The 18,672-nt window shown below is 41.5% G+C and overlaps 1 protein-coding gene across 1 annotated transcript; it reads left to right on the forward strand.

Moving 5' to 3' along the window:
- The first annotated feature begins 10,561 nt into the window (after window positions 1-10,561).
- On the forward strand, window positions 10,562-17,699 carry LOC113036618 (extracellular calcium-sensing receptor-like). Its single transcript, XM_026193032.2, has 8 exons — window positions 10,562-10,635; window positions 11,107-11,401; window positions 11,500-11,789; window positions 11,901-12,196; window positions 15,611-15,816; window positions 15,938-16,159; window positions 16,580-16,703; window positions 16,795-17,699. Exons 1-8 carry the CDS (start codon window positions 10,577-10,579, stop codon window positions 17,697-17,699), a joined length of 2,397 nt encoding a protein of 798 aa, XP_026048817.2. The 5' UTR covers window positions 10,562-10,576.
- The last annotated feature ends 973 nt before the right edge of the window (window positions 17,700-18,672 follow it).

Consider the following 18,672-nt stretch of genomic DNA (forward strand, 5'->3'; position numbering starts at 1 on the left):
CAGCAAGAGGCTCTGGTGTTGGTGCAAGAGCAGGGACTGAAGCTGCGGGCTGAGACGTTGCTTTGAGAAGTTCTTGTTCTGATGGCTGGGCCACAGGTTGAGGTGGTGCGTAATGACAGCGGTATTCATCAACACTGCCCTCATCATCAGAGTCTGGCACAACAGCGACAGGTTTATCAGTCTTTTTCTGTTCATGTCTTGTACGATTATCTTTTTCAGGCACTTTTTCAAAAGGTAAGTGGTCACATGACATAAGCAAGTTTCTGTGAAGCACTCTAGAGCGCCCTCTGCCTCTCTCCGGTCTTACCTCATAGATAGGGAGGTCAGGCCCCATTTGTCTGACTACTGTGTGAACAGTGTCCTCCCAATAGTCTCTCAGTTTCCCTGGGCCTCCTCTAGGTGTCAGGTTTTTGACCAGAACTCTCTCGCCAGGTTGTAACACAGAACTCCTTACTTTTGTGTCGTAGTGTCTTTTGCCCTTGTCAGCAGCTTTCTTTGCATTCTCATTTGCTATAGAGTAGGCTTGTTCCATGCCCTTTCTCCATTTTTCAACATAGTCTCTGTGGTCACTAAAATCTGTTTCTGAGTACAGTCCAAAGAGCATATCTACTGGTAGCCTGGGTGACCGTCCAAACAGTAGGTAAAATGGGGAATAGCCAGTGACTTCACAACGTGTGCAATTATATGCATACATTAACTTGTTGATAGATTCCTTCCAGTTTGACTTTTGTGTTTCAGTTAGCGTTCTAAGCATTTGCAACAATGTCCTGTTCATACGTTCAACTTGACCGTTCCCCATTGGGTGATAGGGTGTTGTCCTAGAACCGGCCATGCCACACAGTTTCTTGAGCTGACTGAATAGCTGATTTTCAAATTCACCTCCTTGGTCATGGTGAATGCGACAGGGGAAGCCAAACTTTAGGGCATAGTCATTGAATATCAGGTTTGCAGCAGTTTTGCCTGACTTTGAGGTGGTGGCATAGGCTTGGGCAAAACGTGTGAAGTGGTCAGTTATCACTAGAATATATTCATAACCGCCTTTGCATTTTTCAAGAAGGAGAAAGTCTATACACACCAGCTCAAAGGGCTGCGTAGTTACGATGTTTGTTAAAGGAGCTCTTGTTTCATGGCTGGGCTTTTTCTGCTTTACACAGGAGCAAACGTTGGTCACATAATGCTCGATGTCTGACTGCATGTGTGGCCAAAAGAAGCGTTCACGTATCAAAGACACTGTGCGATCAACACCTTGATGGCCCATATTATTGTGCAGCTCTTCAAGTACAGTCTTTTTGAACTGATCTGGCAGGACTAGCTGTTTCCGGGCAGAAGTGAGTCTGTACAAGATGCCATTGTTATCTAGTCTTAACTTGCCCCACTCTCTGAACAAGCATTTTGTCTTAGGGTCAAATGTTCTTAGCTCTTTGGGCAGTGGTTTTGAATCTGTCTGTTTACACTGTAATACAGGGCTTATAACAGGATCAGACTTTTGCGCTTCATTAAGCTGTTCTTTTGGTATGGGTGTGAATGTTGCTTCTGCTGGCTCACCTTCTGCTGTGACTGACATTGCTGCAGCTGAGAGTGTCCATGCGGCAGGTGTGTCTTTCTGTACCTCAATGGCCTGGATAGCAGCTGCAATAGTGTCCGGTGGCACTTCCTCAGAGCAGTCTCTCATCAAGGTTTCGACATCAAGTGGCATTCTTGATAAAGCATCTGCATCACTGTTTTCCTTCCCTGGTTTGTACTTAATGGTGAAGTGAAAATCAGCGAGCTCAGCGACCCATCTTGATGTGGTGGCATTCAGTTTGGCTGTTGACAGAATGTACGTTAGCGGGTTGTTATCGCTATAGACAGTAAATGTTGGGGCATAGTACAAATAGACTCTAAATTTGTCAGTGATAGCCCACTTCAATGCTAAAAATTCTAGTTTTCCTGCATGGAAGTGGTAGTTTTTTTCAGCCGCTGTTAGAGTACGGGAGCCATAAGCAATAACTCGCAGCTTACCATCTTGTCTCTGGTACAACACTGCGCCTAGCCCTTTGTGTGAGGCGTCTGTGTGTACGATGAACGGCTGTGTGAAATCTGGGAACCCCAGCACTGGTGGGTGGAGCAAACAGTCTATTAGTTCCTCAAGCGCACGTTGATGCTGGTCAGTCCACACGATTTGTTTTGAGGAGGGCACAACTTGACTGGCTCTCTTTGGTCTTGCCCTTGTCCCTTTTGTGGTGTCTGAGTTCTCTGTGGTTTTGTCAGCTTTTAACAGTTCATACAAACAACCTGCTTTTCTGGAGAAGTCTTTTATGTATTGTCTGTAGTAGGAGAGAAGGCCTAACATTTTTCTGAGCTGACCAACATTTTGTGGTTTTATACCTTTGAGTGCTTTGACTGCTTCAAAATCTGCAGGATCCACTTTACTGCCTTCTGCAGACACTATTCTGCCCAAATAGCGCACCTCAGACTTAAACATGTCACACTTACTTGGCTTAAGCTTTATACCAAAGCCTCTCAATCTCTGGAGCACTTTTCTCACGTCCTCCAAGTGATCTTTGAACGTTTTGCTGTAAACTAATGTGTCATCCAGATAGGGGATGCAGATGTTGTCGCGCAGTCCATCCAGACACTCTTCCATACAGCGCTGAAATGCTGCAGGGGCATTCATAAGTCCAAAGGGGATGCGAATCCACTCATATAATCCCCAGGGGGTCACAAAAGCAGTGAGTGGACGACTTCCTTCTGACATGAACCCCTGGTGGTACGCTTTCCCCTGATCTAAAAGCGAAAACGAGGAGTTTCCACCCAAACTGTCCATAATGTCCTGGACGCGTGGGATGGGCTGGCGATCAGGATGGGTTTTCCGATTCAGGTCTCTGTAGTCTATGCACAGTCTTAAAGTACCATCTTTTTTTCTAACACAAACAACTGGTGAGGAGTATGACGAGTCTGACTTCCTGACCCAGCCTTGTGCTATTAAATCATGCAGGTAACTTTTCATCTCTTGGTAGAGCGGCCGTGGCACAGACAGGTATGTGCGTTTGACTGGTTCGTAGTCTTTGAGTGATATGGTCATTTTCAGTTTTTCAATACACCCTATATCATTGTCTGTTTTAGAGAAAGACTGGCATTCCTCTCTGAGCATCTGTTTCGCTAATACTCTCTGCTCTTCACCCAGGTGGCTAAGATCTACAGGTGGGTCCCACTCTTCACTAGCGCTACACTGGGCTTGTGTATTTGTCTGGTTAACAGTAGCTACAGATGTGGCTTTTTCAAACACCTGGGCAGGTAAAACAGCTGTAATAGTCTGAACCGAGCCAACTAATGTACGGCCTGGAATGACAATTTCATGGTCAGTTGGGTTAGAGACACCTAGTGTTATGACGGGTAAAGTACCCTTCTTAACTTTAACCAAAGTGTCAAAAAACTCAAGATCGTCTGGCCACTGGGGGTTTAAGTCTGGCTCAAATATCATGACCATGTCTTGTTTAAATGGCCCTGCTGCTATACGACCCTCAACATGCATGTGGCTTTTTTTAGGTACAGTAATACAGTTTTTCTTTGTCATCACTTTGTACTCGTCAACTGCATCTGCACTAACAGCCTGTATAAAAGCTTTCACCTTGTGTCTTTTGAGGCTGGGAAATGCTTTTCTCACTGTGCTGTACAGTTTAGCTTGGTCAGTCTTATTCACAACGTATTCAATTACATTGTAGCCTATAATTGGGCATGTGAGCTGAAAACCTTTCATTATCAACATGGGGATGGTCAATTTCTCAGTTTGTTCCGTTCCGGAAACAAGTTGGAAGGTTGTCTCAACCCACCCAAGATATGGCATGTTGGTCCCATTTGCTGCGGTCAGGGTGAGTTCAGATGTGTCCATAATATCTGCTACATCTCTCAGCTCTGTGTGTGGCAGATAGTCCTTTTTCCACTTCTCATCGATGATTGATACCTGTGAGCCTGAGTCCCATAGAGCTTGAAGCCTGTGGCCGTCCAGGAAACACTCAACCAGACATTGCCTGCCCACCAGAGATGTGACTTTGTGAGGGGAATTTACATGAGCTGGCGACAGTGGTACCTGGACAGTCTCATTTTCTTTCTTAGTCTTTAAGCCAGTGCATTGTCTCTTATGTTGTCTCCAGTGTTGTTTCTGGCATGTTCTTGAACAATAAAGTGCGTTTTTACATGCTGAACACTGTCTCATGCCTGACTTTTCTTGTTTACAGTTGGAGCAATGTTGGGACTTGTGGATGATGGGCATGGTTAACACTCGTCCCTCGGTGGTAACCATTGCTGGTTTAAATGTTTCTCTTTATATGGTCTCATACCTCTGCTTCTACATCCAGCCTGAAAGTGTTCTCTACTCCCACAGAGGTAGCAGTGGGTGCAGCGCTCGTTGACTCCATTCTGCTGGCAGATGTGGCACCTCCTCTAACGGCGGGCTGGACTACCTGTGTAGTGCTGTACAGGATACTGAGGGGGTGGTGGCCTTTGACGGGGGCCCTGGAAGCTATAATACTGCTGGTCCCTATCATACTGCATAACTGGTGGTGGGGCATATGACTGAGGACCAGCCACCGGCTGCTGTAGAGTCTCTTTAATCTGAGCTATCTCTGCACTGAGACCTTTCAGGGAGGCTACACCTGTCTTAAGCTCCGCTAACTCAGTTAAAAGCTCGGGTGGTATCTTAGCTTTAACTTCTTTCACAGGGTTCTTAGCCGGTGACACATCATCTGACTGCACTGCACTCACACTTGTAGCAGTCTGTGATGCTAAACATCTCTTCTTGTTTTTCCTTTCTGCCTCGTTGGCACAAGCCATATTTAACCTCTCTAACAGGAGTTCATCAGGTGTCTTAGAGTCTAACAGGAGTGGCTGCATATCTATCCTGACACTGTCACTCTGGAAGCCTGTGAGTATGGTGTGCAAACACATACGCTGGACTAAAGCTGGGTCGTATTTGAGTCCTGACTCAGATTCTTGGGAAGCAAATAAGACTTTCTGCTTTAGATCTAAAACTCTCATCAGGAAGCTTTGAGCAGTCTCTTTTGGGGTCTGTACCTCAGAGGCAAGTTGTTTATACAGTTTGGTGGCGCTCTTCTCCTGGAAATGGGAGCGCAGTATGCGGCGTAGAGTCGGAAGGGTGAGTTGAGCTTTTCCCTCCAAATAGCTGCGTAGTTGTAGACCTGGCAAGATAGCTCTGATGACAGCATCTACAATGTCAAGCTCTGAGTAGCCTCTGCTCAGTCCATTTTTGATCTGGTGAGCAAGACTGGAAAATGTCAGTTTGTCTTTTTGACCTGGTTCGCCAATCTGGCCTGATATTTTGAAATCTTTCTGCCAGTAAGGGCTTGGTCGTTGGGGGGTACTTGACACAGATGAGTTAGGGACAAAGCGATTACCTTGGGAGTGAGAAATAACCGCTGTGTTAACTGCATTAGCTGTCTCTGTTACCAGTGAGGTTGCAGTATTTGGTTGCTCTCTGTGCCCTGAATCACCCTCTTCATTTGCATTTGGTTCAGTCTCAACAATTGTCTCTTTCATTATTTCAGCAATCTTATCATTAAGCAAAAACAGTTCTGACATTCCTTCATCCTCAAGTACTGTTATACCTTCTCTCTCAATGTGTATTTGGATGTGTGTTAGCAGTGACAGTCGTGCTTTTCTGCTAACATCTATTTTCTCTGCAATGCCAAGGAACTCGCAGATTGACACTAGTTGGTCTTTGGACAGAGTGTGCATTTCACGCACAACCTCTTCTCGCAGCTCTTCCACTGAAGACATTGTGGCAGTAGGCTGGAAGAATTTTGCATGTACGGGTGACGCTGAGCTGAGTCGCTTTTGCAGCCCCTGATGATCTCTGGCTGGCCTCAGGAAACGTGCGCTAAAACACAGCTACCAGTTCGCCTCGACAGCAACACTTTCCTCACTGCAGTCTGCCTGGGTTGTAGTGGGGGGATTTAGCTGGCTTGGACTACGATGTGCAGATTGTGGACACCGGACATCTAAGCAGCTATCCCAGCGGTACCTCCAAATGTTACACCCCTGAAAACAGGGGGAAAAGAATCACGAGAGTGATTATGACTTGCGTCTCTCATGCAGTAGTTTATTGCAGTGAAAATGAGCAGGAACGTTTCACATTCTGTACTGCTAAATGTCACATGGTGGAAGAAAAACACTAAATAATAAACCGAAATACTAAAGTGCTTACTATACATATACTTGAGCAGGTTTCCTGACAAAATGGCTGACAATCGCGGTGTTTTTAGCTCCTGCCGTTATCTTAATGGCCATTACACAGTACAAAACACAGCTCAAAACCGCCACGTATATGTGCACAAAACTGCAATGTAATGCTTTTAACGCTTACAAAACAATGAAGGATTACCTCTTAAATATCTTAACAGTGTACACATTGGAAATATATCAACTTTTAAACACTTTTACCTGAAAACAGGGGGAAAAGAATCACGAGAGTGATTATGACTTGCGTCTCTCATGCAGTAGTTTATTGCAGTGAGGAGATCGCACGAAAGCCCCCTAGTGGAGAATAGAGACACTACTAATCGATCCCAGAAAAGGCTTACTAGCCGATCACTGATGTATAGATTGCAGTTGAAAAATAATAAACTCTTAACCATTTTCTTACCATATTTACATTATTTTCGTCCTTATATCAACTGATATGAATTAGTATTAACTGAACAGTTTTATATGCAATAGTCATTCAACCTGTCACATAAACGGATGTGTGAAAACAGGAGCGGCAAGTACTGGTGTGCTGCAGAGGAGAGCTTTGGCAGATTCAAAAGCATTCTGGCATGTGGGCGACCATACGAATGGTTTTGACACACTTGTGAGACTGGTGAGAGGTTAATTACATCTGCAAAATTCTTACAGAAGCCACGATAATAGCCGGCCATTCCAAGGAACCGGCGAAGTTCACGTCTAGTGCGAGGCACAGGGAAATCTAGGATAGCCTGGATTTTAGCCAGAAGGGGGCACACCTGTCCCTGACCCACCTGCACATGTAGAGTTTGCCTGGGAGAAGACGCTCTTGTTTGATAAGTGGTTAGCTGCAAGTAAAGCGAAGGACTTTGCTCAGCTAAGAGAATTGGTCCTCAAAACGTGTCTTCCAGAGAATGTTGTTGTATATCTCAATGAGCAAAAGGTGGATTCGTTGTCTAAAGCTGCTGTTCTCGTAGATGAGTTTGTGTTGACCCATCGCGCTACGTTTTCAGCTGTGCGCCGTGAATGTGCTACGTTGCCTAAACCTGCGAGGAGTTTGAGGGTTTCTCCTAAGCGTCAAACACGCCCTGATCAGGTTCCCATGACTGTCCGAGAATGCTTTTATTGCCATGATACTGGCCATCTCATTGCCAATTGTCCGTCGCTCCGTCGCAAAGAGCAAACTCACACATTGAAAAAGCCAAAATGTGTTGGTTTTGTTCAGTCGGTTTCTACTCCTAATCCCGTCAGTGATGAACCAGGAAATGACAGTCTTGACAGCAGTTACCGACCTTTCATTTCACAAGGGTCGCCTCACTGACTGGAATAGAGGAGGATCGCGTGCCGATTGTAATTTTGCGCGACACTGGGGCTGCCCAGTCTCTCATTTTGGAAAGCGCGTTGTCTTTTTCAAGTAACTCGTTTTGTGGTGCTGATGCTCTCGTGTGGGGAGTGAAAATGAGTGTGTTACGGGCTCCGCTACACAGAGTCTTCCTACAGTCACCTCTCGTTTCGGGCCCGGGTGCGCGCTCGCTTGCCCGTGCAGGGGGTTACTATGATTCTGGGGAATGATCTAGCCAATGGAGAAGTGAGGTTCCCATGACTGTCCGAGAATGCTTTTAGGGAAGCAGGTGGGTCAGGAACAGGTGCGCCCCCTTTTGGCTAAAATCCAGGCTATCCTAGATTTCCCTGTGCCTCGCACTAGACGTGAACTTCGCCGGTTCCTTGGAATGGCCGGCTATTATTGTGGCTTCTGTAAGAATTTTGCAGATGTAGTTGCACCTCTCACCAGTCTCAAAAGAAGAACTAGGAATTTAACAATTTAACAATTCCCAAGAGGCAATAACGTATAGTATTATGAGTAATAAAATGTAAAATCTATGGGGCATTTCGAACAAAACATACAGTGGTATGCAAAAGTTTGGGCACCCCTAATAATTATCATGTTTTTCCTTCATAAATCATTGGTTGTTTGGATCAGCAATTTCATTTAAATATATCATATAGAAGACAAACACAATGATAATTGAGAAGTGAAATGAAGTTTATAGGATTTACAGAAAGTGTGCAAAAGTTACTTAAACTAAATTAGGCAGGTGCATAAATTTGGGCACCCTTGTCGTTTTATTGATTTGAATACCTTTAGCACTAATAATTGGAACATGAAATTTGTTTGGTAAGCTCATTGACCCTTCACCTACATACACAGGTGAATCCAATCAAGAGAAAGGGTATTTAGGGTGGCCAGGCCAATTGAAAGTTTTTCTCCTCTTTGCATCTTCTCTCGAGAGTGTCTACATAGGAGCCTCAAAACAACTCTCAAATGACCTGAAAACAAAGATTGTTCAACATCATGATTTCGGGGAAGTATACAAAAAGCTATCTCAAAGATTTCAGCTGTCCGTTTCCACTGTGAAGAACATAGTGAGGAAATGGAAGACCACAGGGACAGTTCTAGTAAATGCCTTGAAGTTACAGGTCAAGAAAAATCTTAGAGAAGCAGAGGCAAAGGATGGTAAGAACAGTCATAGTCAACCCACAGACCAGTTCCAAAGACCTGCAACATCATCTTGCATCTTGTGCATCGTTCAACTATTCAGCGTACTTTGCACAAGGAGATGCTGTATGGGAGAGTAATGCAGAAGAAACCTTTTCTGCGCGCATGCCACATACAGATTCGTTTGAGGTATGCTTAAGCACATTTGGACAAGCCAGCCATTATGGAATAAGGTGCTGTGGACTGATAAAACTAAAATTGAGTTATCTGGGCATAATAAAAGGCGGTATGCATGGCAGAAACAGAACACAGCATTTCAAAACAAACACTTGCCACCCACAGTAAAATGTGGTGGTAGTTTCATCATGCTGTGAGGCTGTGTGGCCAGTGCATATTAGCAAATTCTTGAAAATAATGTTCAAGAATCAGTAACAAAATTGAAGTTGCATCAGGGCTGGATATTTCAACAAGACAATGACCCTAAACACTGTTCAAAATCTCCTAAAGCGTTCAGGCAGAGGATCAAGTACAACGTTCTGGAATGGCCATCTCACTCCCCAGACCTGAATATTATAGAAAATCTATGGTGTGAATTAAACGGGCTGTCCATGCTCGGAAACCATCAAACCTTACTGAACTGGAGATGTTTTGTAAAGAAGAAAGGTCCAAAATACCTTCAACCAGAATCCAGACTCTCATTGGAAGCTATAAGAAGTGTTTGGAGGCATTATTTCTGCAAAAGGAGGATCTACTAAATATTGATGTAATTTGTCTGTTCGGGTTCCCAGTTCCAAGTAACTTTTGCTCACTTTCTGTAAATCCTGTAAACTTTATTTCACTTCTCAAATATCATTGTGCTCATCTGACATATGATATATTTAAATGAAATTGCTGATCCAAACAACCAATGATTTATGAAGGAAAATCATGAAAATTATCAACGGTGCCCAAATATTTGCATACCACTGTATTTAACATTAAGATCTTTATGTGCTACTGAACTCATGATAATAAGGTAATATAAGTTCACATTTTAGGATACTATTTTTATACTATTATGACTTTTGTGCTCTAAATTTTAATTCCTTTGTATTACTACAGATAGTAGTTACAGAGAAAAGTCAATGTTAGAAGTAGTAATGGTTATGCAGTACAGTCATAATAAATCCCGACAATTCCAGAATTTCTTGCCATTTACACTTTCCAAAAAATAGATTTAAATTTTTAATACTCTATGATATTTTTCTGTCAAAGGTATACCAACATAAGATCTTGTGTGATTATATATGTTTTTTTTGCAAAAACAGTTGGTGCAAAAGCAAAAATATACACTCTTTCTGCTGTATGAAATATTAGTTAAGGATTAAAAATCTTTTGATGTTCCAATCTAAATTAAATAAAGCTGTATTGGATCATTTGTCGTAGCCAATTATTGTGAGGGAAATCTTGGGCCCAATCAAAACCATACTGTGAAGACTTAGAATGTCAACACTATGCAAGGGTTAATCCATGACCACATATTCTCAAGAAGATGAGAAGATGACAAAACCCCTTTGTTTGAAGACCTATATAAACCAATGGAAACAATGTGTGCCCATATACAGACAATTTTAGATGGAAATGGAGATTGCAGCTCTTGTAATTGGTTTGGTATTGCCTGTTTGTTTGTTTCACCTCAACTCAGCTGTTGCCTTTGCAGTGTGTCTAGATGGTATGAGACAAATGACTAGGCATATAGGAGCTCAAGCTGGTACGACGGCATCCTCTCTGAACTGCAAGCTGCAGGGAAGCACTCGTCTACCTGTATTTTCAAAGGATGGGGACTTTGTTATTGGTGGTGATTTTTCCCTTCACGTCTACATGAACACAGTTTACAGTGACTACACCAGCATGCCTGAGCCTGCAAAATGCAAAGGAAGGTTAGTGAGTAAGAAAGTCAGTAATGGGAAGAAGGTGTAAAAACATGTTGGACTGTATGAGGAGAGAAATGTTTTCATGTGTGTTATGATCAATGGAACTAGATTGATTCTGTGTAGTGTTAAAAAAAAAGTCATTTATTCTTTATAAAATAATTTGTTGTGTTTTAAAAAACAGAAATTATACAAAATGTTAAATAATAGTTTTATAAAGGAAATGATTTAAAGGAAATGATAAAGGAAATGCATTTAAATGTATTATATTTTAAAGGAAATGAAAAGACTTTAATTAGTAATCCATAATTTTCCACTAATTTCTTATGCTAATCTTTTGTGCTCAATTTAACTGGTCAGGCAACATTTTGATGAACATTTGATCAACAGATACAACCAGCAAATTATCCTGTTGTTGGTTCTATTTAATTTAAACTAAATCTACAGTCTATATTCTAACATTGACACAACTATTTTCAGCCTTTACACCAGTGAACTGCAATCATCACGTGCAATGGTTTTTGCCATAGAAGAGATTAACAACAGCACAGAGCTGCTGCCCGGAATCAGGCTCGGGTATCAGATCTATGACTCATGTGCATCAGTGCCTGTAGCAGTGCACATGGCATTTCAGATTCTAAATAGCTTCGACCCTGTGTTTTCCATGGATAACAATTGCTCACATTCCGGTATGGTGATGGCTGTTGTTGGTGGCTCGGGGTCTACGACATCCATCAGTTTGTCCCAAGTCATCAGGTCCTTTAACATTCCCCAAGTAAATGTTTTCAATTTCTGTCAATTTTTGTATTTAAAATATGTATGTGCATGATATTTGATTTTGCGGTGTGTGGTGTTTTATTTCATTTGGTTTAGGTTAGCCACTTTTCAACATGTGCATGCTTGTCTGACAAGCAGCAGTACCCCAATTTTTTCAGAACAATTCCCAGTGACCAGTTCCAAGCTGAAGCAATGGCCAAGCTGGTAAAACACTTTGGCTGGACTTGGATAGGTGCTGTTCGGTCAGATTCGGATTATGGAAATAATGGCATGGCTTCATTTCTAAAAGCAGCACAGAAAGAGGGGATCTGTGTGGAGTACTCTCTTTCTTTCCATCGAACATACCCACATAGCAGAATTCAGAGAGTAGCAGATGTTATCCGCAGGTGTCCTCATCGCAGATATTATTTCCGCAAATATTAGATTTACTGTCTTCAAAATTACATTTTTACAGTTACACTTTAAAATGCTTCTAATGCACAATATTGTCTGTCAAGGTCTACAGCCATGGTTGTTGTGGCACTTCTATCTTTAGGGGACATGAGGGCACTGTTGGAGGAGCTATCATATGAGCCTTCCCCTTCTCGCCAGTGGATTGGCAGTGAATCATGGGTAACCAACTCAGAATTAATGAGGTTCAGTTTCTGTGCTGGGGCCATTGGATTTGGGATTCCAAAGTCTATAATCCCAGGCCTCAGAGACTTCCTGCTGAATCTGTCCCCCTCACAAGTGGCGTCTTCTCAAATACTTACTGAGTTCTGGGAGGATGCATTTAACTGCACACTGACCAAAAGTAAGACATTTTTCTTGGTTTAAATTATCTTGTCAACTGCTGATGTTACAAAGTCTAATGCTGCTTCATGGGCTGAGGCAAAACGGCCTCTTTATTCTTTAGTAGATGAAACATCCTGTATGAGTGGCTCTTTCTGTTGCCCCAGTGGTGTTTGCTCCTACTGTAGTTCCTCCATATTAGCAGGCCTGTCTGTAAGGCATCTAAATTTGCTTTCTTTCCAGTGTCATAAAGCTGTTGAATTTTACTTGAAATAGTCTTTCGGCACAGCAGTTGGAAAATTGGGTCCCCTGACGATAACTGTAGTACATTTTCTAACCACCTGTCTTCTACCAATGATAGTGGTTTACAGTCAGAGCAATCAATTTTCGGAGAGAATTTATTACTTTGTCCAATGTTGAATTGCTAATTTTGGTCCTGAAGCCAGTCATTTCATCAAGTTTGGGCTGCCGACACCTTTTGACTGCTAGAGTCAACAGCTCCCACAGTTTCTGTGCTCACTGCAACATGATTTGCATTTAGATGGTACCATAAGGTGTTTCGGTGGTATGCAAATTCCTATTTTCACAGTTTGCACAAAACCACAATTATCAAGCCTTCCATCGGTTGGGTAGTCTTTTGAAATTAAATTTGCCTCCAATCATTCCTAGCAATGCACTTTCTTCTTACTCTTTGTAGCTCTGATGTGTGCATCACTGTAATCAATATACCAGGAAATTGTGCATTGACAAAAGTTAGCTTTTGCCTGGAATGCAAAGTTCAATTAAATGCGTAATTTTTTAGTACGTTGTTTTTTTTCTAATTAATTAATCGCAATTAACGCGTTAAATTCCCACTCCTTGTTTTTATATAACCAATTCAAAGTACTTACAGAACAATCAGGTGTTCTGCATTAAATAAGATAACACAAATAATTTTTGCTACTCCAAAAAAATATTTTTGTCCACTCTAACATAAAGGAGAACATCACAAGCCTGATACCTGCAGGCCTGAAAGCAGGAGGTGTATCACCCCTCGTGTCTTCGACCTGGAGTTAGCGTTTCATTGCAATCTGCCCTTGGTGGCATTTTGGCTAGTGATGTGCGATACCACTGATTTTCCTTCCGATCCAATACCAAGTAATATTCAGGGTAGTATCGATGATACTGATCCGATACCGATACTTTGTACAAAAACTTATTTTATTCATTGTATCTCAAATTATAGCATCATAATGATTACAGGACATCAGATTCCTTGTTCTTATCACTTAATAATGCAGAGTTCATCATATAGAAATAAAAAAAAAAACTGAAGTTGTGCGCTATTTGAACACCTTGCCGACGTCTGTCTCGCCCTTGCAGCACCTGTCCCTGTCCTCCTCTTCAGTTCGCCTCAACATACGCTCGTCATATTCTGTGATATGATTTACTCTGAGGTGTTTGACAAGGTTAGTGGTGTTGCCACAACCATACATGCCAACCCTCCCGATTTTTCCGGGAGAATACCGAATTTCAGTGCCCCTCCCGAAAATCTCCCGGAGCCAACATTCTCCCAAATTTCTCCCGATTTTCCACCCGGACAACAAAATTGAAAAACCATATCGTAGAATGGCCAATTTCAATTTCCAACAATGCAGCTACTTAGTTTTAATATTAGTCTTATTTCTCTTTCTGGGTCTTCAAATATCTGAGCCGACTGACACATCGTCTTCAAACCCCTGCGGTCTTTCGCTACTCGTGTTAAACATGATATATAAGTCACATTGATAACTTAAAAATGTTATTGTTTGGCTTTTTCAGTGTTTTATTTGTTCGTGAGTAAATCGGTTTGGCTGAGATTAAAGTTATTAGATTAGATTAAATTAAATTTAACTTTATTAATCCCTCGGGAGGGTTCCTCCAGGGTTTTCACACAGCTAAATAAACGTCAAACAGAAAACTGATTAAACAAAGTGTGAGACGGTTGAGAGTTTATGTCAGTGCCCGGTTATATTTTAGATAGCAAGGAGCAGATGGCAGAGTTTCCCTCCACCGAGAGAGCTTGTGACGTACTACCCGGCTTTCTTTAGACCGTGAAGGCCAGGTCCTCAGGTGGAAGCAGCCTCTGAATTGACATATTTTATCCGATAAATAAACCCTGTAAAATTTATTTATCCCCCCCCAACAGCCCTTTTGAATGTCTCCCTAGTATGGCCACAACACCTCACTCTTGGAGTACTTTTTTGCCACATGTATCGCAAACCACGTCTCAGCTGTTTGTGGAGGTAAAATACGTCCGCACTTACAACTGCAACATTTAGCAGTTGCCTCATTGTTCTGACACACAAAATAAAACTATCGACTCTACGACACACTAACGACACATTCCAGACACACTAATCTCTTGCATCTCAAAGCTCCCTCTCTTTCTCTTTTGCTCTCTCATATCATCTTTTGATTGGTCAACATGACACATTTTTCCACCAATAGGAAAAACTGTGTTTTTTTTCTTTTCTTTCGTTTTTGATCGCAACAAGAGAAGAGAATGCTTTCGAGCCCTTTCCTTAGAAAACACTGCAGTAAACATAACAAAACTCTGTTTTTTTCGTGGCTTATCAACACAATTTAAAAACTGGTACATACTTTGAAATTCACACTGTTAAAACAAGAAATGGAGACTAAGGGTTGTCCAGGGTTGACATAACATCTTGTTGCTGTGTCATCTTAAACTGGTCATGTGTAGTTTGAGTTAACATCAGAGACCTCCATGATGATATAGAGCTTTTTGAATAAAGTAGTCATGGTAAACTACTTTATTCTTCCTCAGCCAATCAGCAGCACTTGTGTGACTTTGCCCCCCCTCCCCCAGCTCCCGGTAAGATGAAGACAGCTTCAATCATCTGTGTGCTGAAAAATAGCAACGCATTCACATCGCATTTCCTTGTTAGTAATGGCAATGTGATTGTACGATAGAAAATGCAATTAGCTAGATTACTGTTAGTGTTATGTCCTATATGTCTGTGAAGGTTCTCAATCATCCAGGTCATCGTAGTCAAAGGAGCTTGCAAAGAAAAGCGTCTGGACTTCTTTAAGTTACTTGAAGACGTTTCACCTCTCATCCGAGAAGCTTCTTCAGTTCTAAGGTCAAATGGTGGAGAGTCCCAGATATAAACCTAGTGGGAGTATCCCCCCACAGAGGGACAAAAGGACCCCCTGATGATCCTCTAATCTGATCTGGGGGTCCTTTTGTCCCTTTGTAACTTAAAGAAGTCCAGACATTATGTCCTATACTAATTATTCGTGGTAGGATTATTTTCCATTTTTTATTATATTTTATTTTATTTTTTATAAAATAAATATGTTTCATGGTACCAGCATAATTTGCAACATTTATAAAGAGAACACAGTTGAGATCTAGTTTAATGTTGACATCTGCTCTGTCTTTTTGTGATTTTAGATGCCACTGCAAAGAAGAAAGTATGTGATGGAAATGAAGACATACAGAATCTGCAAAACCAGTACACTGACACATCACAGCTCAGAGTTACTAACATGGTGTACAAGGCCGTGTATGCAGTAGCACATGCCATCCATAATGCAGTGTGCCAGGAAATAAATGGCACTGCAAAGTGTGACAAGTTAACCAAGTTAGAGTCCAAAGAGGTCAGAAGAAATAAATATGTTGATGTCAGTGTCTTTCATCAACTGCAATATGAATTGATATGCAATATTAATATTTGTTATTGAAATATTGCATCTTTTTTTTTATCCCTAATTTTATCAGATTTTAATTGAGCTGAAGAAAGCAAATTTCTCCCAAAATGGCTATGATGTGTCATTTGACGCTAATGGGGATCCTGTGGCTATTTATGAACTGGTTAACTGGCAGAAAAGTGAAAACGGCGTGACTGAGATAGTGGCTGTAGGGCTGTACGATGCATCACGGCACGTGGGCCAGGAATTCCAGATCGACAAAAACATTACCTGGATGGAGGGTAGCATGAAAGTAAGCAGTCAGAATTTGACAAACTTTAGTAATAATAATAATCGATTGCATTTATATAGCGGTTTTGGAGACCCTCAAAGCGCTTTTACATTTCCACTATTCATTCACTCACACATTTACACACTGGTGGAGGCAAGCTACAGTTGTAGCCACAGCTGCCCTGGGGAAGACTGACAGAAGCGACGCTGCCATATCGCGCCATCGGCCCCTCTGGCCATCACCGGTAGGCAACGGGTGAAGTGTCTTGCGCAAGAACACAACGACGAGACTGTCCGAGCTGGGGCTCAAACCGGCAACCTTCTGATTACAAGACGAACTGCCAACTCTTGAGCCACGATCGCACGATCGATTAGTAAACAACAACACACAGCTGCATAGTAAATATTTACGTTTATTCTGCAACCTTTATGTCTTTCACAGGTGCCAGTGTCAGTGTGCACGGACAGTTGTCCTCCAGGAACTCGTAAAGTGTTGCAGAAAGGAAAACCCATCTGCTGCTATGACTGTACAGCATGTCCTGAGGGGGAGATCAGTAATAGTACAGGTAAAGAGAAATGATTACGATGCATTTAAAATGTTTCATTGTGTATATATAAAAATCAAGAAAAAATTGTATTTATTTGTTTTTTATCCAGATTCGACTGATTGTTTACCTTGTCAAAAGGAATTCTGGCCTAACAAAAAGAGAGACACTTGTATCCCTAAGCCTGTAGAGTATCTTTCCTTTCAAGACCTCCTAGGAATTATCCTGGCTACATTCTCAGTCATTGGTGCCTGTCTGACCATCGTAACTGCGGCTGTATTCTTTTGTCATAGGAAAACTCCAATTGTCCGAGCCAACAACTCTGAGCTGAGCTTCCTGCTGCTCATCTCACTGACTCTGTGTTTCTTATGTTCATTAACTTTCATTGGAGCACCATCTGAGTGGTCCTGCATGCTGCGTCACACTGCATTTGGGATCACCTTTGTACTCTGTATCTCCTGTGTACTTGGGAAAACTATAGTGGTCTTAATGGCTTTTAAAGCTACAATTCCAGGTAGTAATGTCATGAAATGGTTTGGTCCTCCACAGCAAAGAATGACTGTTGTGTCTTTCACCTTTATTCAAGTTTTAATATGTACTGTTTGGTTGGTAGTGAACCCTCCCTTTCCAATAAAAAATCTAACCACGTACAAGGAGAAAATCATATTGGAATGTGCATTAGGCTCTGCTGCTGGCTTCTGGGCTGTGCTTGGATACTTAGGCATACTTGCTGCCTTTTGCTTTGTTTTAGCAGTCTTAGCCCGCAAATTACCTGATAATTTCAATGAAGCCAAGCTTATCACCTTCAGCATGCTAATATTTTGTACTGTCTGGATCACATTTATCCCAGCATATGTCAGCTCTCCTGGGAAATTCACTGTAGTTGTGGAGATTTTTGCAATTCTGGCCTCCAGCTTTGGGCTAATAATGTGTATATTTGCTCCCAAGTGTTTTATCATATTGTTCAAGCCTGAGAAGAACACTAAGAAATATTTAATCAACAAAAATCAGTTATAGTATAGAGCTTCTAGTACTTGCTAATGTTCATCAATTCCTGTTCTGACAAGTGAGTGGTGTGACACATGAGAATGTCAGGGATAGGGTGAGTTGGAAGCTGATGATCTACTGTGGAGACCCCTAAACAGCGTAGACAAAAGAAGAAGAACTAGGAATAATACTGTGGAAACCAAATTTAACAATCCCCAAGAGGCAATAACGTATGGTATGGTATGGTAAACAAAACATATTACCTTATTATCATGAGTTTAGTACCATATAATGATCTTAATGTTAAATATAAGTTCAGATTTTAGTATACTTTTTTCTATACTATTATGCTGATAATAATCCTGGTCCTTTGTTTGAACATGATGATGTGATTATTAAATATCTTTTTCAGTGATGCTGTGGCTTATTTCCCAGAAGCAATGTTTAGTTTCTATGTAAAAACCATAAATAAGGAAGGCATAATAAAGAAAACTACACATTTCTTTTTTATTTTGTAGTAATAACAGATTGATCAATGCCATGAGGTATAATGATTGTCTATATGCAGTAATATAAGGCGCTTGGAAAGAAAGTAACTAGACTTCTTTGAGTTTTTTGAAGGTGTTTCATCTCTCATCCAAGAAGCTTCTTCAGTCCTAAACCAGATGGTCCCAGATATTTAATTCCTAGTGGGAGTTGTCCCTTAACAACGTTGTTGATCCACTATTAATCATGTGACTTATGAACAAATCTTCTTTATTTTGGTACCAGTACTGGTTTTATTTTGCTGTATTTATCCGCGACACCTTAAAAATATTGTCGGACATAAGCAAAAAAGGTTGAGGACCACTGCTCTAGAATACCTTGAGTAGGTTTCCTCAAAGTCCTCCAAGTGCTGGATGAACATATGGTTAAAATATAACTTGATCAACTAGTGATCGCGACTAGAAAAGTTTCATATCTCAAGAAGCTTCTCCAGTTCTAAACCAAATGGTGTAGTTAA

This window comes from Astatotilapia calliptera, chromosome 14 (assembly GCF_964374335.1).
Source record: "Astatotilapia calliptera chromosome 14, fAstCal68.1, whole genome shotgun sequence".
NCBI lineage: Eukaryota > Metazoa > Chordata > Actinopteri > Cichliformes > Cichlidae > Astatotilapia > Astatotilapia calliptera.